The following is a 25,176-nucleotide window of genomic DNA, read 5'->3' on the forward strand; positions in this document are numbered from 1 at the left end:
TCTAGGTGCTATAATCTATGCTTTGTTTATTTTAAAGATTTTATTTATCAGAGAGTGAGCACGAGTCGGGTGAGGGTAGAGGGAGAAGCAGACTCCCCACTGAGCAGGGAACCTAAGTGGGGCTCCATCCCGGGACTCCAAGATCATGACCTGAGCCAAAAGCAGATGCTTAATTGACTGAGCCACCCAGACGCCCCTATGCTTTATTTTTTTTATCATTATTTATTTATTTTTTTACAATCTGTGCCTTATTGCCTTTAATTGTTACAGTCACCCTGAAAGAGGTACCATTATCCCCACTTTATCAGCAAGATTAATAAAATAGCTCAGAGACTCAGAGGGGTTGTGTCTTGTCCACGTTTGTATATCTCATAAATACTAGAGCCCATTTTAAAGCCAGATCTTTCTTAAAGTCCAATTCTTTCAACTCTATGAGTTTGCTTTTGAGTAGACAGCAAAGTTAGACTCTCATCAGGTACCTCACACATGTTCCTGAATTAGTTGAATTAGTTTTGAACGAGAGAAGAAATATTGTCATACATATTTCTTTTTTTTTTTTTTAAGATTTTATTTATTTATTCATGAGAGACAGACAGAGGCAGAGACATGGGCAGAGGGAGAAACAGGCTCCATGCAGGGAGCCCAACGTGGGACTCTTCTCTCCAATGTGAATGTTGTCCATAAGAGAGGGAGAGAGAGGAGACATTGTCACTCATTGAGATGGCTTGTTCAAGGACCAGAATTTAGCAGAGCATTTATATCATGTTGATGGAGATGTTCTAAACTGAATTGTAGTGTTTTTTTTTTTTTATAATATTTATTTATTTATTTATTTATTTATGATAGTCACACACACACACACACACAGAGAGAGAGAGAGAGAGAGAGAGAGAGAGGCAGACATAGGCAGAGGGAGAAGCAGGCGCCATGCACCGGGAGCCCGATGTGGGACGCGATCCCGGGTCTCCAGGATCGCGCCCTGGGCCAAAGGCAGGCGCCAAACCGCTGCGCCACCCAGGGATCCCCTGAATTGTAGTGTTAACCTGCTCTGTACCTGCCATATACTGAACATAGTTTAATATTTCTGGTTAAAATTCCGTTCATATGGTTATAGCGATGATCTCAAAGTTGACTAAAGTATAACCAAGACTGTCCTCCACCAAGTACTAACAGCCTCTGAATTTTGAGGTCCTCTGTTTCTGTGTGTCATATTTTTAGATATCTTTTTTTTTTTTTTTTTAAGACTAATTTATTTGAGAGAGAGTGTCTGTGTGTGCTAGTTGGGGGAGAGGCAGGGGAGATGGAGAGACTCCCTCCTGAGCACAGAGCCAGACACGGGGTTGGATCTCACAACCCTGAGATCATGACCTGAGCTGAAATTAAGAATTAGATACTCAACTGATTGAGCTGCCCAGGTGCCACCCTCCTCTGTTCCCACTATTAACTCACACATTATTTTATCATAAGCTGCTGTGGGCTAGGAAGCCAAAATAATTAGAGATTGCTTAACTAAAATGTAAGTAACTTAAGTTTGAGTGAGACATGAGGGGATTTCTTGTGAGCAAATATACTGAGCTTTAATGGGTAGGCTTTTTTTTTTTTTAACATATTTTAACTCTCACTGGATAGATGGAAATCATCATATTAGTGCTGTTATGTCTAACATAGAAAGTGTTTTTGTACTTCTTTTAAACAGAGAAGAAGATACAGAAAATGAAAATGAGAAGAAAATTTGGTACTACAGCACAAAGGTCCAACTTGCAGAATTAATTGACTGTCTAGATAAAGATTACTGGGAAGCAGAACTCTGCAAAATCCTGGAAGAAATGCGTGAAGAAATCCACCGGCACATGGACATAACTGAAGACTTGACCAATAAGGCTCGGGGCAGTAACAAATCCTTTCTGGCGGCAGCTAATGGTGAGAGGGAAATTTTGTCAATTTACTTGTTATTAAATTTGAGACAAACTCCTGGTATGAAACCACTAAAAGAAAATATTAAAATTTCAATTTATATATATTTTAATTCTCTGTATTTTTGTTTTCCCAAGGAATCTTGTTCATCCCAGCCTAAATTAGGGGATTCTATGCATTTTAGCATTTTATCTATTGTCTAGGGCATTACTAATATTCCAGTTTTTTTCTTTAATTCCAGTATCTTATTATTGGTAGTCCTACTTTTAATTATGAGAAACAGTATTCTTTTAAAAGATCCTCTTTTTTTTAATTTTTTTTTTTTTTTTTTTTTTTTTTTTTTTATGATAGTCACAGAGAGAGAGAGGCAGAGACACAGGCAGAGGGAGAAGCAGGCTCCATGCACCGGGAGCCCGATGTGGGATTCGATCCCGGGTCTCCAGGATCGCGCCCTGGGCCAAAGGCAGGCGCCAAACCGCTGCGCCACCCAGGGATCCCCCTCTTTTTTTTAAATGAAACCTTTAATTTTAGAATAGTTTTGTATTTAGAAGTTGCTAAGATAGTACGGAGGGTTCCATATATACCCTGCACCAGGTTTCCTAGTATCTTGCATTAGTGTGGTACATTTGTCCTAAGTAGTGAGCCAGTATTGATATATTATGATACCTTAAGTGTATACTTTATTCAGATTTCCTTATTTTTACTGATAACCTTTTTCTGTCTCATGATTCCATCGAGGATACCACATTATATTTGTTGTGTCTCTTTAGGTTCCTCTGTCACAATTTCTGACTGTCACAATTTCTCAGACTTTTCATTCCCCGCCCCCCCACCTGACTTTTCATATTTTTGATGACTTTGACAGTGTATTTGTCCTCTCTGGGAACCAGAATCTGAGCTGTGATAGTTTAGGAGCATCCAGCCCAGGTGAATCCCTAGAATGATATCTAATTGTGTCCTTTAACTTGGGATTTTATGAGATGAAAACAGCAGAAACTACCACTGGGTTCTGAAATAGCCAGGAGTATTTTGCATTGTTGTGGCAGGGATTTCAGCGTTGCATCCCGTTCTAATGACTTGATATACCTAACCTTAAAAATAGCATAATCCTTGCAAATTTATTCCTCTGGGTTTTTTTTTTTTTTTTTTTTAGATTTTATTTATTTATTAGAGAGAGGGAACATGAGTCGGGGTGGGGGGAGGGCAGAAGGAGAGAGAGCGAGGCAGACTCCCCGCTGAGCAGGGAGCCCAATGTGGGGCTTGAAGGCAGACCTTAACCGACTGAGCCACCCTAGTGCCCTTACAGATGGATTTTATTTTATTTTACTTTATTTTATTTTAGAAAGAGAGAAAGAGAATGCAGAGGGAGGGAGAATTTTATGCAGGTTCCATGCCCAGAACAGAGCCCAACATGAGGCTCAGTCTAACCACCCTGAAATCATGACCTGAGCCAAAATCAGGAGTTGGATACTCAACCAACTGAGTCACCAAGTGCCTGGTAGTAGTAGTTTTTGTTTTGTTTTGTTTTTAATTTTTATTTTCATTGAATGGCACTAGGAAAATTGGGAGGAACATGCACTAGTGAGGTTAAGGAATGCTAGCACTTGGGGTGCCTAGCTGGTTCAGTCATTAGAGCAGATAACTCTTGATCCTTGGGGGTTGTGCGTTCAAGCCCCACATTGGGCATAAAGACTACTTGGGGAAAAAAAAGAAAGCTAAAAGAAGTGTTGGCAGTTGAAAATCAAACATAGTGGAGCTATGAAAGTGAGAAATAATATGGCTATAAGAAATAATATGGCTCCAATCAGTAAGTGATTGGAAACTAGATTTTCTAAATAAAAAGTTCTTAAGAAAAAAAAGTGAGATACTTCCATTGATAAGTGTAGTGTACTTAGCAAGGGTAACCATAGCTAAGGTAATTGAAATAAAAGCCATAGGTACAAAGATATGAGGAAATATGTACAAAAGAATCCTGGGATGAGTTGGATGATAAGGAGGACAGAAAGCTGGCACGCCTGGGTGGCTCAGTGGTTGAGTGTCTGCCTTTGGCTCAGGGTGTGATCCCGGGTCTGAGGATCGAGTCGAGTCCTGCGTGGGACTCCCTGCGAGGACCCTCCTTCTCCCTCTGCCTGTGTCTTCTGCCTCTCTCTCTGACTCTCATGGATAAATAAAATCTTAAGAAAAAAAAAAGCAAGCTATTTGGAATTTCTTCCTTTTTTTTTTTTTAAGATTTTATTTATTTATTCATGACAGACACACACACGAGAGAGAGAGGCAGAGACACAGGCAGAGGGGGAAGCAGGCTCTATTCAGGGAGCCTGACATGGGACTTGATCCTGGGTCTCCAGGATCACACCTGAGGCTGAAGGCGGCGCTAAACTGCTAGGCCACTGGGGCTGCCCTGGAATTTCTTCAATATGAGATTGTCTTGTTGCTATCTTAGAAGTTCATATAATCATTGGCTCTGAATTCTTCTAGCAATTAGGAATAGAGAAGCTGGGCAGCCCCGGTGGCCCAGTGGTTTAGTGCCGCCTTCAGCCCAGAGCATGATCCTGGAGACCCGGGATCGAGTCCCACATTGGGTTCCCGGCACGGAGCCTGCTTCTTTTTCTTTCTCTCTCTCTGTCTCTCTCTCTCTCTCTCTCTTTCTCTCTGTCATAAATAAATAAAATTAAAAAAAAAAGAAAAAAGAAAAAAGGAGTAGAGAAGGTGAGAGTGTGTAAGGAATTAACTCCAGCCAGCTCAAAGGTAATTATTTTAACAGAAAGATCAGTGTTTTCCAATGATGACTTCACAAGGTTTTTATAATCCTAGGAAACATTCTAGAGATCTACAATTTAAGAAATGCAGGTATAGAAAATTTAAACAAAAGAAATGTAAATAAGGAAATTCAAAAATAAAAAAATACCATGATACGTGGCATTAAAAATTGTTTCTTCTTGTTTACAAACATTATACTCTAGTTGGTAAATTTATTTCTCATGGGGTGCAGTTTAGCAGTTCTGAAATTACTATATATACTAAGGTTGACCAAATAAATAGATATAGATAATGAGAACCAGATTTCTCTTGTTAGAAGTTATAAAGAAGCAAAGGGGCAATGCTTGAATGAACTACACCAACCACCACACATACATAGATAGAGAAATAATATTGGTGTATATATACACAGATGTTAGTATACATATACATAACGTTTTCTAGCTGTTGGCTGAGAGGGTATAGAATAATGAAACCCTAATAGTGACAAGTATACCTAGAGTCCAAATCATGTCTTCTAAGTATCATTCTCCAATAAAAAAGAAAAAAGAATGAAGACTCCTTACAGAGATGGTAGATTCTAGGATTGGGTCAGGGAAAATATGAGGTGAGCCTGGGGCATCTCGTAGTGCTAGAAAGTAAGGAAATGCTAAATGAATGAAGGAATGAACAAATGAATGACCGAAGTGTGTTCAAAGAATACAGGCTTCATTTGAAAAACCCCCTAGTGGCCAAAGCTGGCACAAATTGGAGCAACAAAATAAAAAATGATAGTATTGGATCAAAACCCAAAGAATGCCATTAATATCTAAGAGTCTGTATTGATATACCTTGTGTTCTACATCATGCTATATACTATCACTCTACCCAAATTGAAAGAGGATTAGAGCCCTTAGGGATTTATTGACTGTCAAAATAGGTATGGGACTTCAGAGAGAAATGTTTTTTCTAAATGGGACTTTGTTTTCTCATTTTACAGTGGAATTGTGTGGTAATAGCTTGCCTCTGGTAAGCCTAATAAACAGCTAATTCAAGTCATATGTGCATTGGGTCATGGATACCTCGGTTTTGACCATTTTACCAAACTGCCTAGACTGTGGGTCTATGCAGCTTATAGTTTTCCTTGTATGATAGAAGAGATGACAGTAATCTCTATCAAATATCAATTTCAAAAGTTAGACTAATATTCTTTTTTCTTTATTTTTTTAATTTTCTTTTTTTTTTTAAGAAAGAAAGTAGTCATAATTACCATGTATCTTCTAGAAGTGAAGATAAACAAATTGGTTGAGTTCTGTAAGCATTAACATTGTATTGGTAATCTTAATCCTTATTTCATAGTTCTAATGTTTTAACATATTTAATAACTTGTATTGAAACTCTTAAGTGGGTTTGTAGTACTTATATTTTGGGTACATATGGAAACAAAATTTTTTGTTTTTATTATAGAAGAAATTTTGGAATCCATAAGAGCCAAAAAAGGAGACCTTGATATTGTTAAAAGCCCAGAAGAAATAGAAAAGGACAAGAATGAGACGGAGAATAATAACTCCAAAGATGTTGAGAAAAGCAGAGAGGAGTTTGAAGACCAGTCCCTTGAAAAAGACAGTGACGACAAAACACCAGATGATGATCCTGAGCAAGGAAAATCTGAGGGTAAAAAAATTACTTGGCTAGAAAGTAATATTTAATTAGTGTTATTTATGAGAACTTCAGTTTTACTTTCAAAATGAAAATGAATCTCTTTATTACTAATATCTATTTAATTTTATATTTCTAAAGAAACCGGGGTATCTTTTCCCCTTGTAATGTATATAATCATTGTAATGATTTTTATGTATTGCTGGATTTGCTATAATATACCCATATCTCTATTTATACTTCCTAATAAGGTGCCAATTCCCTATGAGATTTGCTGATGAAATATCACTATTTTTATACCAGAATATACACTTTTGTATGTGATATGTTCATTTTTATATTAATTACTTAACCATTCTTAATATTTTAAATATTCTTAAATACTCTTTGGATTACTTACTGCAAAAATATCCCAGGTTCTAATTGCTTCAAAATGGCCATCAAATAAAAGCAGGTTTTCTTGGTGATCATTTTTTTAGTAGTTGATTGAATATGGCCATTTGTCCTAAAGCAATTTAAAAGGATATCTTTAAAGTTTTGTTGTGCATTTTACTGTAGAGCCAACAGAAGTTGGGGATAAAGGTAACTCTGTGTCAGCAAATCTTGGCGACAACACAACAAATGCTTCTTCAGAAGAAACTAGTCCCTCTGAAGGGAGGAGTCCCGTGGGGTGTCTCTCAGAAACCCACGATAGCAGCAACATGGCAGAGAAGAAGGTGGCATCTGAGCTCCCCCAGGATGTGCCAGGTACAGAGGGCAGTGTATCAATGCCTCTGTAATGGGGGGAGTCCTTCCCTTTTGTAGTAAAAGCTGAATGTCACCTGAAAATTTAAAGTATGTGTTCATTCATGCTGCTTGCTTACATAAGTGCCATCCCTGATTGCTAAATTGTCACCTAACATTTGAAGTTTGACACATGTTCTTGCAGTTAGTGCTTGAAACTCATCATAATCTCTTCATGCTTTTTAAAGTTCATTTAGCTGGTGTTGACTAATAGACTTATTTGTATAGTTTATCATCAGATCATAGTGGCAAATGTTTTGGTTTTAAGTACTTACATACTAATAGCTCAGTGTTGAATGATTTGACCATTCCAATTCTGTATGTACTAACAAATTAATTTATGTTTGCATGTGCTCGTGTAGTTTTTTTAAACATTTCAAACCATAATGTTATGATACAAAACCATTGTTACAAAACTTTTCTTGCAAGATACATTTTGACATAAAAATGTAAGTTAAACAATAATTCATATTTTAAGTTTTTTAAAATTAAAATTATACTTGAGGTAAGTTATATCACACACAAAAAATATCATGCCTTTTGCTTTTTCTCTTTTAAATGAAAAAGAATTTTTTTTTTATTGGAGCTATGTTTATTAAAAAAAGCAAACTAGAAATTTAGATGAGCAAAACAAAGTAAACACTGGTAATCCCACCACAAATCAAGAATTGTAGCCAATACTTTGATGGAAATTTTTAACAGTTTTTTTCTCTATATTATAAGAATATCACATATTTTCCAACTTGTGGTACTGTCATTGTTACGTTGTATACTGGGGATTTGATTCTAAGATGTTGGGAAGAAGACAGCATTAATTAGTAGTTGGAACACTTGATTCTAGATCTGCTTCTGCCATTAGGTTTAAATCATATTTAATCTTCCTGTTTTATAACTTGAAGGATTTTGATGACCAACAGTTCTCGTGTGACTACTTTCAACTGAGTGCTTATAAACAGTGCACTATTGCTGAAAACACCAGTATGACATTAGGTTACATGCAGAGATGTATGTATAGGGTCCAAAAAAATCACAATAAGTTCACCATATATTGTACTTATGAGAAATTGGCTATTAAGATGAAGAAAAGTCTGGAAACAGTGTTATCTGGTGAAATAAATAAAGATAAGTTTTTGATCCTAGAAAAGAATAGACTTGGTATCAAGAGGAAGCTAGGTTGGAAATAATCTAATGGTCCTCTGAGAGGTTGGCCAGGGGACTTGACTTCTCTTTGAAATGTAGGATATTATGTCAAATAAGTAGAAATCATAGTATAGAGTATTATGAGTGAATATTAACAACTTCCTTAAAAGTAGTAATGTTGATATCTATCTGACCTATCAGAGATAATTTCAGTAAGAGTCCTTTATTGAGTAGACTAGAGATTCAGAGATCTATAATTCAGTATAATTCTATGGTTAGATCTCTGGGTCCTGTCCAATTAAAATATTGCATTATTATGATTTTAACATCTTCATGAGCCAGAATTTGAAAGTAGAGTACTAGACCCCAAAAAAAGGTGAACAAAATTCCATTTTTATTGGAGTTATGATTACATCCTTAGTACGTACTTCTTAAAAAGGTTTTTGTGCTTTTAGATTGATTGATGTTTAATGTAAACCTCAGTCTTACTAGTGGGTTTATATAGTGGTTGGTTGTTTGTTTTTTAAACCAAACACAGTAGAATAACAACTATGCACAGATTTTAGCAGACATTTACTTTTTAGGTTATTTATTACCGGTTTATTAATGTCTCTGAGATGTTTGTTCTTTTGTTATTAGAATAGTTTAAGGGAGAAACTCTTACCTTTGTATCTGACATACACTTTTAAAGGATCCCAGATGAAATAATATGTATAAAAGACTTAGGGTGGACCTGACATGTTGACTCCTTAGTAAATGTTGGATATTATTGTTCTTGCTGTATTCAGTCCGGTCTTTGAAAGAGTGAGAGAAAGTCTAGCAAATAAAAAATAATAAAGTAGGTGAGTTGTATTATACATTTACTGATTCAATAGTAATTAACATAATACTTGAAAGTGAGATCTTTTGTATTTAAGCTTTGTATTCAACTGGTGGTTTTTAAAATTTTTTTTTCAACTGGTTGTGTAGGTCACGAAAAATTGATTTAGATGAGAACCTGAACAAGAAGTGTTAAGAAAGCTAGAATGGGAGGAAATAGTAATCATTAGTAGCTGTATCAGAGTGGATGGGGTTCATTAGCAGGATCAGAATGCCAAATAGCTGAAGATGCTATAAACGCAGAACCTGACCATTTAATAAATCATAATTCTCTTGTTGACTACAAAATGAAATCAAACCTAGAAACCTGATAGTCTCATACTTGTTTCCAAAACAATACGAATAGCATTTTTAAAGACATATATTAAACATACCATACCAGTTTTTAAAGAGGAGTTTGGTACACTTGATATAGATCCCTCATTGTAAAACTTAGAACACTAGTGGGAATATATCAGTGACCAAAATAGACAAAATCAAGGTCCTTGAGGACTTTATTTTCCAGTGGGCGGTAGCCAGGCCTAACAGTAGAGCCCTGACCCTCAGAGAAGACTGTAATATGTCTCTGCTTCCTTCTATTTCTGTCTCTTTTTCTCTGCATTCATTTATTCAACAAATATTTATTGAGTATTTAAAATGGTGCCTGGCAGTGTGCTGGGTACTTTGTGGTATCCCTGAACCATTGTCTGTTCCCACTCTTGTCATTCTGTGGTCACTAGATGAGATATGGTGTTAGAGGAACTGGAGAAGGGGTATTATTCTAGGTAGATGAAAAACAATTAACTGTGATAGAAGGCTACTCACTGGTTTTCTTTTCTAAACCTTCAGAATATATTTAGACACCTAATTTAATGACTCAAGCTTATCAGTAGAAGACAGATTGGGAAGCCTTTGGTATGAACAGATGTTTTTTAGTAAACTTTTTCATTAAAGTATAACATAAGGTAAAGTCATAGTTATTAAGTAAAAGCTTGGTAGAGCACACCTGTATAACCACATCATGCCCCCTCTTAGCCACCACTGCTCCTACCCCAACAAAAGGCATTTACTATCTTGACTTCTATAACCATCAATTAGGATTGCCTTTAAAAAAGATAATAAAAAAAAAGATAATAAATAGTACCATACAGTATGTGCTTTTTGATGTCCAATTTTTCTTACCTGAGCAATATATGAGAGCCATCCAAATGTTGCTTGTGATGGTAATGCATTTTGTTTTATTGCAGTATGATATTTGATTATGTATGTATATAATAGATTAATTATTAATTAGTCATTTTCTATGTTGATTGGCATTTGAATGGTTTCCAGTTTGGTACTATTGCGAATGATGCTACTATGAATGTTCTTTTACATGTTTTTTTTTTTATGCTCCTGTAGGTACATTTCTAGGGATATAAATCTAGTTGTGGACTTCCTGGGTCATTCAGTTTGTGTATGACCATCTTTAACAGATATGTGTAGTTTTCTAGAATGGTTGTACAAGTTTATATTTCATCAGTAGTCTGTAAGAGTTCTAGCTCCTCTACATTCTTGCTAATATAACACTTGGTATCATTGTCATTCAGTTTTTTCTTTTTCTTTTAGCCATTCTGATAGCATTGTAGGGATATCTTATTGTGGTTTGAACTTGTAGTTCCATGGTTACTAAGGATGCTAAGCACTTTTTCGTGTGTATGTGTGTCTGTGCATATATTTGTTAAATATATGTATATATAGGAAACTTAGTTACCTTTTTTTGGTAAACTACCTGTCAGTTCCTTTGTGTTCTCTTATGTGGTATCTTTTTTGTTTGTTATTATTATTTTTAAATATTTATTTATTTATTCATTCATTCATTCATTCAGAGAGAGAGAGAGAGAGAGAGAGAGAGAGGCAGAGACACAGGCAGAGGGAGAAGCAGGCTCCATGCAAGGAGCCCGATGTGGGACTCGGTCCTGGGTCTCCGGGATCACACCCTGGGCTGAAGGTGGCGCTAAACTGCTGAGCCACCTGGGCTGCCCTATTTTCATTCTTATATACTATTGCATCCAGTTTATTAATGTTTTGTTTAGGAGTTTGGATTAATGCGTGAGATTGGCTTGTAATTTTCTTTTTCTAATAATGTCCATGTCAGGCTTTGGTGTTTAGATTATGCGAGCCTCATAAAACAAGTTGGGGCGAGTTCCCACTTTTCCTGTTTTCTGCAGAAGTTTCTGTGAGTTATTTATTCTGTGTGTTATTTATTCCTTATATAAAGGCCTCCCCACCCTTCCCAAAGTCACTTGGTCTTGGAATTTTCATTGTGGGAAAGATTAATTTTAGATTTCATTTCTTTGATAGATGGACCCCTTCTTGGCCTTTTGGCTAAGATCAGGTGCATTTCTTTGATGGATAGTGGGCTATTCATATTTTCTGTTTTCTTATGTCAGGTTTAGTAAGTTGCATTTTTCTAATTACCTATTTCACTTAAATTTTATTGGTGTAATGGCATCATATCTTTTGGTATCTGCAGGATCTGTAGTGACGTTTTCTTTTTAAATTCAGAAATTGGTTATCTGTTCTCTCTTCATCTTCTTACAAAGCTGTTAACAAGTTTTATCTTTTTAAAAAAATAACTTTTTGCTTCGTTGTTCCTTTTTTATTGTATTTTTCTTCTAGTTTATGTTCATGGCTTTCTTTTTGCTTCTTTTCTTTGCATCTTTGTGGATTTTTTTTCCTGTTCCTGTTTTTTTTTTAAAAACTTTAATGAAGTTTAATTAACACATAAGAGGATGTACATATTAAATGTATGCCACCAGATAAGTTTGGAGATAAATATGCACTCATGAAACTGTTACCACAATCTATGGTATAAATATATTCATCACTCAGCTTTTTTCACCTGGTTTAAAAATTTTTCATTTTTATCATTGTCATTGGTTGCATTAAAAAAAAAAATAGATCTCCTCAAAAGAGCATCCTAGTTGACACTAACTATTCTTCTACATTTAGATGAAAATATTATTTCTCCCCTGACTCCTTAAGATGGGTGCTATGATGATTTTTAGTTTTTAGTTATTTTTTTCTATTCTGCTGTCAAGGATATAATTTTCCCTTTATGTACTGCTATAGCTGCATCCTACAAACTATTATATATTGTCTTTGTCATTCAGTTTAAAATATCTTCTGATTTTCATTATGATGTAGTTTTCTTTTTAACCCATTCTATTTATCTTTTTTGTTATTGACTTTTAGCTTAACCCACTCTGATCAGAGTAATTGTTGAAGTTTTATGGTTCAGTGTATGGTTAATATTGATAAATGTCTTATGTACACTTGAAGAATATATGTATTTTTAGTTGTTTGGTGCAATATTGGACAATTAATTTTAAAGCTTTCTTTTTAAAAAAAATTTTTTTTAATTTATTTATTTATGAGAGAGACAGAGAGAGAAGCACAGACACAGGCAGAGGGAGAAGCAGGCTCCATGCAGGGAGCCCGATGTGGGACTCGATCCCTGATCTCCAGGATCAGGCCCTGGGCTGAAGGCGGCGCTAAACCGCTGAGCCGCCCGGGCTGCCCAATTTTAAAGCTTTCAAATCTGTATCCTTGCTATGTTTTTTTTTTTTCTTCTTCTCTGTAGCTATTTTAAAATTATTATTATTATTATTATTAAGATTTTATTTATTTATTCATGAGAGACACACAGAGAGAGGCACAGAGACACAGGCAGAGGGGGAGAAGCAGGTTCCACACAGGGACCCCGATGTGGGACTCAGTCCCGGTTCCCCAGGATCACACCCTGGGCGGAAGGCGGCGCTAAACCACTGAGCCACCCAGGCTGCCCTTTAAAATTATTTTTAACTATTTACTGTGAAAACAAACAAACAAACAAACAAACAAACAAAAAAACTATTTACTGTGGAGTTGCCTTTCTCTCTCTCTCTCTCTCTCTTTTTTTTAATTTTTTGCATTAAATAGTTGGAGACTGTGTAATTAGGTGGACATAATCTTTATATTTCTTATTGAATTAACTTTATCATTGTAAAATATCCTTTTAATTTTTTTTTTAAGTCTCATTTAATAGGGCAGCCCCCGTGGCGCAGTGGTTTAGTGCCGCCTGCAGCCCAGGGCGTGATCCTGGAGACCCTGGATCAAGTCCCATGTCAGGCTCTCTGTATGATGCCTGCTTCTCCCTCTGCCTGTGTCTCTGCCTCTCTCTCTCTCTGTCTCTATGAATAAATAAATAAAATCTTAAAAAAAAAAAAGGCTCATTTAATAAATGAGAACATGCACGTAAGTGGGAGGAGGGTCAGAGGGAGCATATTCCTTGCTAAGAGTGGAGCCTGATGCAGGGCTCAGTCTCACAACCCTGAGATCATGAACTGAGCCGAAATCAAGAGTTGGATGCTCAACTCACTTAGCCACCTCATCACCCCATTAAGATGTTCTTTATTTTTAATAACATTTGTAAGCCACAATAGCTTGCTTTTGATTACTGTTTGTTTTGTGTATCTCTTCTAGAATAGGAAGGTTGTATTTTTTTTATAATAATCTAGGAATTTAGAATTTCTTCATCCAGAATATTTTTAGAAATACATCTACTTTCAGGGCACCATGGTGGCTCATTTAGTTGAGCGTCTGCCTTCAACTCAGTTTGTGATCCTGGGGTCCTGGATTGAAGCCTGACATTGGGCTCCCTGCTCAGCGGGGAATCTGCTTCTCCTTCTCCATCTGCACCTCCCCTCACCCATGTGCTCTCTCAGATAAATAAAATCTTAAGAAAAAAGAAATAAATTTACTTTCAGATTTCTTTAGAGGTAAATGTGTATTGGGGCACCTGGCTGGCTCAGTCAGTGGAGAGTGTAACTCTTGATCTTGGGATTGTGAGTTCAAGCCCTGTGTTGGGTGTAGAGATTATTTAAAAATGAAAACAATTGTGATCTCTGGGTGGCTCAGTGGTTTAGTGCATGCCTTTGGCCCAGGGTGTGAATCCTGGAGACCTGGGATCACGTCCCACGTTGGGCTCTCTGCATGGAACCTGCTTCTCCCTCTGCCTGTGTCTCTGCCTCTCTCACTCTCTCTGTGTGTGTCTCTCATGAATAAATAAATCTTAAAAAAAAAAAATTAGGACAGCCTAGGTGGCTCAACGGTTTAGCGCCTGCCTTGGACCCAGGGCATGATCCTGGAGACCTGGAGACCCAGGATCGAGTCCCGTGACGGGCTCACTGCATGGAGCCTGCTGCTCCCTCTGCTTCTCCCTCTGCGTCTCTCATGAATAAATAATAAAATCTTAAAAAAAATTAAAACAATCTTCAAAAGAAAAGAAGTAATAAATGTATATTATTTCAAGCTATATCTTGACATAAAGTCTTGTCAGAGAACACCGTCATTTTTATGTAATATAATAAATGATATGCAAAAGAAAAATTACAACCTTATGTTCTAAAAATCTATGGGAGTGAGAACATGAGAAAAATGGGCAGATTTCATGATTTCATGTTGGATATGATCAGTAATCAGAAAGATTCCGAGTGGCAAATATTGAAGATTAAGCTGAAAAGTTGGCCCATATTTTAGGCAAGGATAGTAGCCATCATTTAAAAAAAATAAATCATTTAATATACCTATTCCTTAGATTTTTTTCTTGCATATCATATGTGTTCCAGACATTTCACTTTGGTTCATAGAAATGGTTATGTTTCCAAAAACATGTGGCAAGTGTGCTGTTTAGTATGACTTCTTTGTAGTTAACAAAAGTCTCTCAATTTCAGAATTACACTTTTGTTCTGGATTTTAGATTAGAAACTTTTTGTACCAGAATGTAGAGTTGTAAATTTAGAAGTGGAGAGAAGGATACATGACTTTCTAGCATCTTAAAGTCAAACCCATTATTGAGAATTTGTATTCCAACATAATGCAGACAGCATTGTTTTAAGTTAATGCCTGCAGATTTAATGCTTGGAATCAGTAATAGATAAAACTGGCTTTCTTTTCTTTTTTCTTTTCTTTTCTTTTCTTTTCTTTTCTTTTCTTTTCTTTTCTTTTCTTTCTTTTCTTTTTTTTCTTTTTTTTCTTTCTTGTCTTGTCTTCTCTTTCTTTTCTTTTCTTTTCTTTCTTTTCTTTTTTTTTTCTTTTTTTTCTTTCTTGTCTTGTCTTGTCTTGTCTTGTCTTGTCTTGTCTTGTCTTTCTTTCTTTTTTTTTTTTCCTGGAGACCCGGGATTCAGTCCCATGTTGGGCTCCCTGAATGTAGCCTGTTTCTCACTCTGCCTATGTCTCTGCCTCTCTCTCTCTTTCTCTCTCTGTGTCTGTCATGAACTGGCTTTATTTCTATAACTATAATTGCTTTGAAAATGTTTCCATGGACATACTGAAACCTCTTAACAGCTATAAAGTTGAACTAAAAGAACATATTGATTTAACCTATTTCTAAACTTTTTGGGATAATGACATCTTAAAAGATAGGCACTTTAGTTTTGAATTTATAAGGAAAATCCAGTGTGGTGCCTGGGTGGCCCAGTCAGTTAAGTGTCATGCCTTCAGCTCACATCCTGATCTCAGGATCCTGGGATTGAGCCCCAAATCTGGCTCCCTTATCAGCAGGGAGCCTGTTTCTCCCCCTGCTTGTGCACTCTCTCTCTCTCTATGTCAAATAAATAAATAATATCTTGAAACAAAAAGCAATTGAAGATCAAGATCTGTATGTAATTTTGGTTTGAGAGATGACTATAAAACCTATCCTATTTTTACTCGTTTACAGTGTTTTTTGTGTCTAATGAAAAATAGTATTGTAAATACCAAAACTTATAATATTTGCCTTAGGGCTAGAACATTTGGACTTTGAGCAATAAAATGTACATGTTGATAGGTGATACCTTCTTGGTGGTGTTTTGTTTTTTGTTTTTTAAGATTTTATTTATTCATATGAGAGGCAGAGACATGGGTAGAGGGAGAAGCAGACTCCCTGAGGGGAGCCTGATGTGAGACTCAATCTCAGGACCCTGAGATCAAGACCTGAGCCAAAAGCAGACACTGAACCACTAAGCCACCCAGGTGCCCCCTTGGTGTTTTAAAGCAGATGCTTCAGATTTCCTTAATCTATAGCCAAATGAAATAAAGAAGTGAAGAGTTCTAGAACAGTTACTTATTCATTCATTCATTCGAGACACACACAGAGAGGCAGAGACACGGGCAGAGAGATCTCTCTCTCTCTCTCTCTCTCTCTCTGTATGACTATCATAAATAAATTTAAAAAGAAAATTTTAAAAAAGAAAAGAAACGTCCAAGAGGGATCCCTGGGTGGCGCAGCGGTTTGGCGCCTCCCTTTGGCCCAGGGCGTGATCCTGGAGTCCCCAGATCCGAGTCCTACATCAGGCTTCCAGCATGGAGCCTGCTCCTCCCTCTGCCTGTGTCTCTGCGTCTCTCTCTCTCTCTCTCTCTCTCTCTGTGATGACTATCATAAATAAATAAATAAATAAAAATTAAAAAAAAAAAGTTTCTTTGCTTGTTTATTTCTTTTTTTTTTTAATTTTTTTTTTTTATTTATGTATGATAGTCACAGAGAGAGAGAGAGAGAGAGAGAGGCAGAGACACAGGCAGAGGGAGAAGCAGGCTCCATGCACCGGGAGCCCGATGTGGGATTCGATCCCGGGTCTCCAGGATCGCGCCCTGGGCCAAAGGCAGGCGCCAAACCGCTGCGCCACCCAGGGATCCCCTCTTGTTTATTTCTTATAGTAATCTTTACACCCAATGTGGGGCTCAAACCCACAACCCCAAGATCAAGAGTCAGATGCTCTTCTGACTGAGCTAGCCAGGCACCCCTAGAACAATTATTAAAAACAAAAAAACTGGAGCACTGAGTGGCTCAGGCAATTAAACATTGAACTCTGGATCTCCGCTCAGGTCTTGGTCTTAGGGTCATGATTTCGAGCTCTGCGTTGGGCTCTATGCTGGGCGTTGAACCTACTTTAAAAAAAAAAACAAAAAAACAAAAAACAACCCAAATCAGCATTCTAAATTGAAATGAAATGGAGGAAAAACACTTTTTTACTTAAGACAGATTAACTTTGGACAAACAAAAAAGCTATATTTTATGAGTTTGTGATGGTCCTAAGCTTATCACCTTGAAAGTTTAAATGGATGGAATCTGAGCTAAGTTTGCTTTCAGTGGGTTATTGGCTTTTTTATATGAGAATACCTGGTAAGGGATTGATTGCCTATTCTTGTGTGAAGTACCATTATATCCCTAATAGCAGAAAAAAACTTCTCTAAAGTATTTTAAGATGTGTATAGTCAATCTCTTAAGTTCTTTTTTTTTATCTCTTAAGTTCTTATCCCAGATTATTTTTTCTTTTTTTCTTAAGATTTTATTTATTGATTAGCGAGAGAGAATGAGCAGTGGGGAGGGGCAGAGGGAGAGGGAGAGGGCAAGTGATAGAAGCAGACTCCCTTTCCTTTCCTGTTGAGCAGGAAACCTGCCTGCTGAGCAGGAAACCTGACTTCTGTCCTAGGATCCTGGGATCATGACCAGAGCCAAAGGCAGACACAGGAGACCCCCTCTGCCCCCCGAATTATTTTCTTGGTTAAAACCATACTTGGAGTATATTATGTGTAAAAATGTTTTTGTGGGCTGAGCTAGATTAATCACTTTTTTTTATTCTATGAGAAAATGCACTCTGAGCTCATAAAGGAGGGAATATATTTATATATTGCTTCATTATTTGAGAAGACGATATTTAGGCCATTATAAATTAGGACTACTACACTTTACAAATCTAGATCTTACAGCTGTGAAAAGAATGGTTAGTGAAGAATTTGGTATTATTTTGAGAGACTTCTCTTGTTCCAAATTTTTCTGAGTTAGTTGATTGTATACTGGCTTGTAGCTAGCAGATGTTAAATTTGGCATTTTGAAATCCTTCATATAAATTTTACTATAAACATTTTGAGGGATCCCTGGGTGGTGCAGCGGTTTGGCGCCTGCCTTTGGCCCAGGGCGCGATCCTGGAGACCCGGGATCGAATCCCACGTCAGGCTCCCGGTGCATAGAGCCTGCTTCTCCCTCTGCCTGTGTCTCTGCCTCTCTCTCTCTCTGTGACTATAATAAATTAAAAAAAAAAAAAAAAGAAAGAAAAGAAAAGAAACCTTTAAAAAAAAAAAACATTTTGAAACATACATAAAAATTAAGAGAATAATATTATGACCATACCCACATTGCTATATATCTATCACTTATATAAAAAAATTACAAGATTTTGTCATACTTGCTTCACCTATGATTTTTTTTAACTGGTTACTTTTTTCTTTTTCTTTTCTTTTCTTTTCTTTTCTTTTCTTTTCTTTTCTTCTTTCTTTCTTTCTTTCTTTCTTTCTTTCTTTCTTTCTTTCTTTTTCTTTCTTTGCTCAAAAAATGTTTTAATCTTTGACCCTAGATGTACATTGTTAGATAAATCACCATCCTTAGTTGACTATATTCATCACTGGTCATTGGATAGTCCCCCTTAATTTATTCATCCAGGTTTTTTTTTTTTTTAAGATTTTATTTATTCATGAGAGAGAGAGAGAGAGAGAGAGGCGCAGAGACACAGGCAGAGACACAGACAGAGGGAGAAGCAGGCTCCATGCAGGGAGCCTGATGTGGGACTTGATCCCCGGTCTCCAGGATCACACTCTGGGCTGCCCTCATTCGGGTTTTAAGTTACTTAATAATGAAAATAAACACCTAGGCCTGTCACCCCAAACAAAAAGCTAAGTCCTGCTTTGAAACTAACCTACATCTATAATCAACTCCCCAGTCTGATCCTTTGCTTCCCTGTCCCCTACCTGAAGTAGTTGTCACTCTGACTCCTGTGGTTCACTAACATCTTCTTTTGTTTTATAAGGGATACACAGTAGAATCAAGATTGTTGATACCGGAGGTCAAAGTGATTTAACTCACATGCTCGTGCTTCATGGAGTTGACACACATGATTGGCTAAAAACTATATATTTCTTTTTTAGTTGTTTTAAACTTTATTGTAAATGTGTTAGGTTAAATATATATTATTAAGTATATTGTGTTTATGGAATTTGGTTTTTTCACTTTATATTACATTATTAATATAATGTTATGTATTGCTGGAATTCTTTCATATTAATTGCATTGTAATATTCTTCGGTGTAATAAGCTTTGGTGCAACAACCCAATTGTTGTTTTTATCCCCTTTCTTGCTAATATGATTTTGGGTTGTTTCCTACCACATTATTTTACAGTATATCCCAGACATCATGTTATATCAGTCCTACTCACATCTAAGAAATATGAACATTTTCTTACATAATGACAGTGCAGTTGTCATTTTAATAAAATTGATGTCAGTTCCTTAATATCATCTACTGTTCAGGCAGTTTGAATTTCCTCACTTAAATTTTTCTTTTTTTACATTGTGTTGTATTTGTATTAACTCCAAATAAGATTCCCATATGATGTGAAATTTGATTTTATGTCTCTTGAGTCTGTTGGTCTAGAGTAGTCTTTTCCCTGACTTTTTTCCTCTGTACTCTGATGACTTGTTGAAGAATTGTAGTGTATCCTGCTATAGGATACCACATTGAGGATTTGTCTGTTCCCTTCCTTTTAGTGTTCTTTAACTTCTTCTAAAAGCTTGATTCAGTACATTTTTAACTGTTTTTGGTGAGAATATTCCATAAGCTGTGTGCTGGGTACTTCAGATGGTGTAGCATCAAAAGGCTCATGATTTCTGTTTAGTCTGCCTTTATAAATGCTGAAATTGATCAGAGTTCAGGTAGTGACATTGTGAAGTTTCCTGTTAACCTTTCATTTCATTGATGATCATTTCAGAATCAGTTGTTTGTGTGATTATAATATAGTGGTTTTTAATTCTTTTTTTCTATATTTGTTTAACTGAAATTCTCCTGTGACGAATTTTACCTTATTAACTGATGCTGTTTGAATACCTTGGAATGTAGTTAGAGCAGGAATAAATGCTTCATTATTTTTCAGAGTCAGGAGTTGGTATCCACTTATTTTCAGTGGTTCCTGAGTTATGGACTTTTACACAGGGGCATGGCTTTCTCATTTTATGTATCCTTTTGAACTTATGCATCTCTATGTGTTCAATTTGTTTCAGTCAGTTGTAGTTATTCATTTTGCTTATATTGACCAAGTACCAACCTGTTCATGTTGACTTTTGAGTCCTTTTACCCTGGTAGTCTTCGATAGCTTTCCCTGCTTTTGCTTATGTATTTACCACATCAGACCTGGAATCAGTCATTCCTCCAAGAACTCCTGGTTCCTTTTAGTGGGGAATGATATTTAGAGACCACAGTCTGGCTGTCATTGCCTGTTGGCTTTTTTGGTATTAGAAAATACGTATTTTAGAAAAGAAAAATATCAGTTCATGTTGACATTTCATCAGATTGAGGATTGCATACTTAGGTTTTTTTGTTTGTTTGTTTTTTGGTTTTAAACTTGTATCTCTCCCATACATTAAAAGCCTTAGTTCCTAAAAGTGGTAACTTAATTACACATTTACATTGTCCTGATACAGATGTCCATTAATGATAACATATTATTAATGTATGTATTAACATTTTGAGGTACACGAATAAGAAATGATTATATATCATAGTAATTTTGTAATATCAATAGCTGACAGTAAGACCACTGAATAGCATTTAAGATTTTTTTATAGTTCTTTATTTATCCTTATGCTGTATTTCCAGGAAGGCCATACAGTCAAAATACCGTGTTCCAAAGTTGCTTAAAATAATTTTTTTCTCTGTGTGGTTATGCAAACAACTTGATATACAACTAGGTTAATTTGTCTCAGTTTTCAGTTTTTAGGGATTGCATTTCTAACTTTAAGTTTTAGAAAAATGTACATTTACATGATTCCAAAATCAACTGTGTAAGTGTATACAGAGAGTTTTCACATCCTTTCCCTCTCTAGGTAATCCTTTCCCTTCCTTCCCTCATAGGTAGCCACATTTGTTAATTTTGGTTATTTTTCCAGTGTTTGAAAAATTTTCATAAATAAAGGGAAAATCTGCATATAAGTTTATATTTCTCTCCCCTTCTCACACAAAAGTTAGCATACTATAACTACTATTCTGCACTTCTTACATTTAATCATTTATGTGTGGATCTGATGATTTCTCCAATCCTTTTTATGGTACATGATATTTCATTGTGTATATCACCTTTTATTCAACCAGTGCCCCATTGATGGACATTTTGTCCGTGGTCTTTTGCCATTATAAATAACACTGCAATGAATAGCTATATAAAAAAGTGATTTAGTATTTTTGCCAATGTGTTTTGGGATAGATTTCTGGACGTGGGATTGGTAGGTTAAGAGCGCATGTGTATATATTGTCAGTTCCTTTGTATACACTGTGGCCCATTTCTCACTCCTGCTGTATTGTGTGGGGCGGTGCGTATTAACAGTTGCCTCTTTACCTGAGTGTATTGTGAGTCTTGGATTTTTGCCAGCCCAATAGCTGGGAAGCTCCATATAGTTTTACTTTGCATTTCTTTTGGTTTGACTTAAGTGAGCATTTTCCTATATGTTTAAAGGCCATTTTCATTTCTTCTGTGATTGCTTATAGGTCTTTTCATTTTTCTATCAGGTTGTTAGGATTTTTTTCTTAAAAAAATGTAGGAGCTCTTTATACCTTTGAGATAGCCTTTGTGATATACCACCAACCACTTTTTAATTTAGGTGATTGATTGATTTAAGACAGAGAGAGAGAGGAGAGAGAGAGAGAGAGGCAGGCAGAGACATAGGCAGAGGGAGAAGCAGGCTCCATGTAGGGAGCCTGACTTGGGACTCTATCCCAGGTCTCCAGGATCACACCCTCAGGCTAAAGGTGGCGCTAAACCGCTAGGCCACCGGGGCTGCCCTAATTTAGGTGATTTAAAGAATATCTTAGTGACAAAATGAAATATAGAGGGAAGGGGGCTCTTAATTTCTGAACTACCATGGAAAGATCTAGGCTTTCAGTTCATGGTAGTGTGCATTTTGATACACTTTTAGGAATAGTATACTTAGTGATAACTATTAAATTATTCTTTTTCCCCCCAACCCCCCCGACACCTATTAAATTATTCTTAAAATTTATAATGACTTTAGCATTACCTTCTAGTTAATTTGGGAGCATAGAATTCAAGCAGAAAAACTTAGAGATAAATAATCCTGTTTAATGCAGTTTCTAATATGTTTGACTATTATTTATTTTTTTGTTTTGTTTTTTTTTTACTGCTTTTTTAAAAAGAAAATATAAATTTCAGATTTTGAAGGATTATTTCAAAACCATTTCTAAGTTTTGTGGGCTAGTTATATCACTTTAATTTTCTTCTTCAGCTGTGGGGTATCTGAAAGATTGTCTTCCTTATACTAGAAATTAAGATGATAAGAGTGAATTAGAATGAGTTAGACTTTTGAGAGGCTTCAAAAATAACTCTAGAGTGTTGCTTATTAATCTCAGACATTGCATTCTTCATAGATGAGCAGCTTCTCTTTTTTTAAACTCTAGCTTTGTAATGCAGTCCTCCATTAAATGTCTTTTCTGACAAAGTAGTTACTTTTCATGTGATTTCTAATCTAAAAATCAGATATTCTATTTTTCTAGAAGAACCTAACAAGACATGTGACAGCAGTAACACTAGTGCTACCACTACCTCCATCCAGCCTAATCTGGAAAACAGTAACAGCAGCAGTGAACTAAATTCTTCCCAGAGTGAATCTGCTAAGGCAGCTGATGAGCCTGAAAATGGAGAGAGAGAGTCTCATACACCTGTCTCTATTCAAGAAGAGATAGGTAAGAATACACTTCATCCATTAAAGCGAGCTTTTTAATTTTTTTAATTTTTAATTTTTTAAATAAAAGTTTGATGGGGTGGGAAGAATTATATTTTCTTTCTTTTTTTCTTTTTCTTTTTCTTTTTTGACTATAAATAGCACTTGTCATTGTTTTTATTTTAAAAAATGCAAAAGCACACAGGGAAAAATAAATCTTTTTAGTGCCCCCTCCCCAAAGGTAACCACCATCAACAGTTTGGTATGTAATATTTTCTGTCTTTCTCCATGTGGTTACATTAATATATGTATGTTTACCAAAAGGTTTTTTTTTAATTACTTTTTTTACATAAATGGAATTATTCTGCATGCATTGTTCTGCATCTTGCTTTTTTTCCACTTAGTAATACATGTAGGGGATCTTTTCATGATATGAATTGAATTCATTCGTTTTTGTTTTTGTTTTTTGTTTTTTGTTTTTTGTTTTTTTGTTAACTGCTGCATGGTACTCCACAGTATGGATGAACAGTAATTTATTTACTATTTCTTTGTTAGTGGACATATAAGCTGTTAATAGTTTTTTTTTTTTATTACAAATACTGGTGCTATTTTTTTGAACACCTTTAGCATATATCTCTGTGTACTTATGCAAATATTTCTGGCAGTATAGGAACAGTAAGTGAAATTGGTGGGTCAAATGGTAGGTACATTTTTAAAATAGTGATGACTGCTGCTTAGTTGTAGAGTAAAAGGGATTTATACCAATAATTTACATACATATGTAGTTTTTCATACTCTCACCTAAATTCAACATCAGTCTCTTGGAGTTTTGCTAATGATGAAAAGTATTTCATTTAAAAATTTGCATATCTCTGCTTACTAATGTAGTTGAGTTTCCCTTTATGTGTTTGTTGAACTTTCAGTGAATTGCTTATTCGTATCTTTTGCTCATTTTTTCCTATTGAGTTTTGATAGTTTTTCTTAATGAGTTTTAGGAATGCTTTTGTATTATGGCTGTTACTTTTGATTTTATGTATATACTTATATAGTAATTGCATGTTTTAACTCTTCTTGTTATCTTGTTACACAGAAATTTTAATATTTTTATATAGTTAAATTTATTAATCTTTTTCTTTAGGGTTTGTCTGGATTTTGTGTCTTACTAAGGAAGATCCTATTCCAAGCATATACATATGTTTTACAGTAATTTCACATAATACTTCTGTAACTTTGTTTTTAATCCTACTGTATAATTTTGTGTATGGTATGAGATGGAGATCTGTTTTAATTAGAACTTGTTTTCAGTTGCAAGCCACCAAACCAGCTTACAGTAGCTTAAGTGAAAAGGCAGATTAACTAGCTCATATAATTGGGAAGTCCAAACTATCATCAGGCATAACTGGACTCCCAGGTATCAAAGCTTTTCTGTCTTCCTCTCTTTCTCTCCACCTTTTGATGTGCAAATGTTTGTGTGTTAATTTCATTCTCTCCTAATACAGACAGGCTTTTTCCAAGTGGCAGGGAAGATGGCATCAGCGGTTTGTATTCATATCTTTCCAAGGTCTGTGACCCAAAGGCAAGGCCCCTACTCCTGCTCCAAATCAAAAGCCCTTGAGGAAGGAATTTGAGTGGCCTATCTTGGACATATTGTTCCCACCCCTGTGGCCAGGGCAGGCAAGGTATTATAATTGATGGCTCCAGCAAAAGTGTATGATTGGAGTGGGGTAGAAATGGTTTTCAAAGAAAGAGGAATGCTGCAAAGATAGGAAACGAATATCCACAGTTGTACCTTTTGATAGCTCAATACAAACATATTTACTCATTGAAAAATGCTTCTGCCTAACATAATGCAAAGATCTCATTCACAACTGAAGATTTTTTTTCAAAAACTTCCCAAAATTACCTCTGGTAGTTGTAACTGTATTTAGAACTTCTGTGTGTTGTGTATTATCTTTGATTAGGTCTGGATGTAGCTTCTGTCAGTCTCACAGTCCATGAGTCAGATTATGAATTTAACTGCCTGTCACACTTGTTATCCCGATAGTGGAGGATGTTCTATGATACATCTGGCTGCCCTTGGTTTTTTGGGAGGATGGCTGTGGATGAGTAGTGAGAAATATATGAGAAGACCTCCTCTGGAGGCCATTCTCTTTAGCAACCTAGTCCTTGCAGACCTACTCTCTGCAGTTGTCAGGAATGGGTTGCTGGGGATTGCTGTAGGTTTGAATGATCATCTGTCCCAGCTTGGCAGGTTTGGGCTTTTTTTCTGGCAGTAGCACTCCCTCACAGATTGCCTGGGTAC

At 36.0% G+C, this 25,176-nt stretch overlaps 1 protein-coding gene across 31 annotated transcripts in view; it reads left to right on the forward strand.

The window, feature by feature from the left end:
• The window catches only part of BPTF (bromodomain PHD finger transcription factor), a 157,389-nt gene that overhangs the window by 54,260 nt on the left and 77,953 nt on the right, over positions 1-25,176 (forward strand). For 27 of the 31 annotated variants that reach the window (XM_072746802.1, XM_025999603.2, XM_025999600.2 and 24 more), the window contains exons 3-6: positions 1,697-1,920; positions 6,121-6,327; positions 6,871-7,059; positions 22,708-22,896. In XM_072746802.1, the coding sequence (XP_072602903.1) occupies positions 1,697-1,920; positions 6,121-6,327; positions 6,871-7,059; positions 22,708-22,896 (809 nt within the window). The remainder of the gene's footprint in view (positions 1-1,696; positions 1,921-6,120; positions 6,328-6,870; positions 7,060-22,707; positions 22,897-25,176) is intronic. The other 4 variants (XM_025999604.2, XM_072746818.1, XM_025999605.2 and 1 more) reach the window with 3 other exon arrangements.

This window comes from Vulpes vulpes, chromosome 2 (genome assembly GCF_048418805.1).
Source record: "Vulpes vulpes isolate BD-2025 chromosome 2, VulVul3, whole genome shotgun sequence".
Classification (NCBI taxonomy): Eukaryota; Metazoa; Chordata; class Mammalia; order Carnivora; family Canidae; genus Vulpes; species Vulpes vulpes.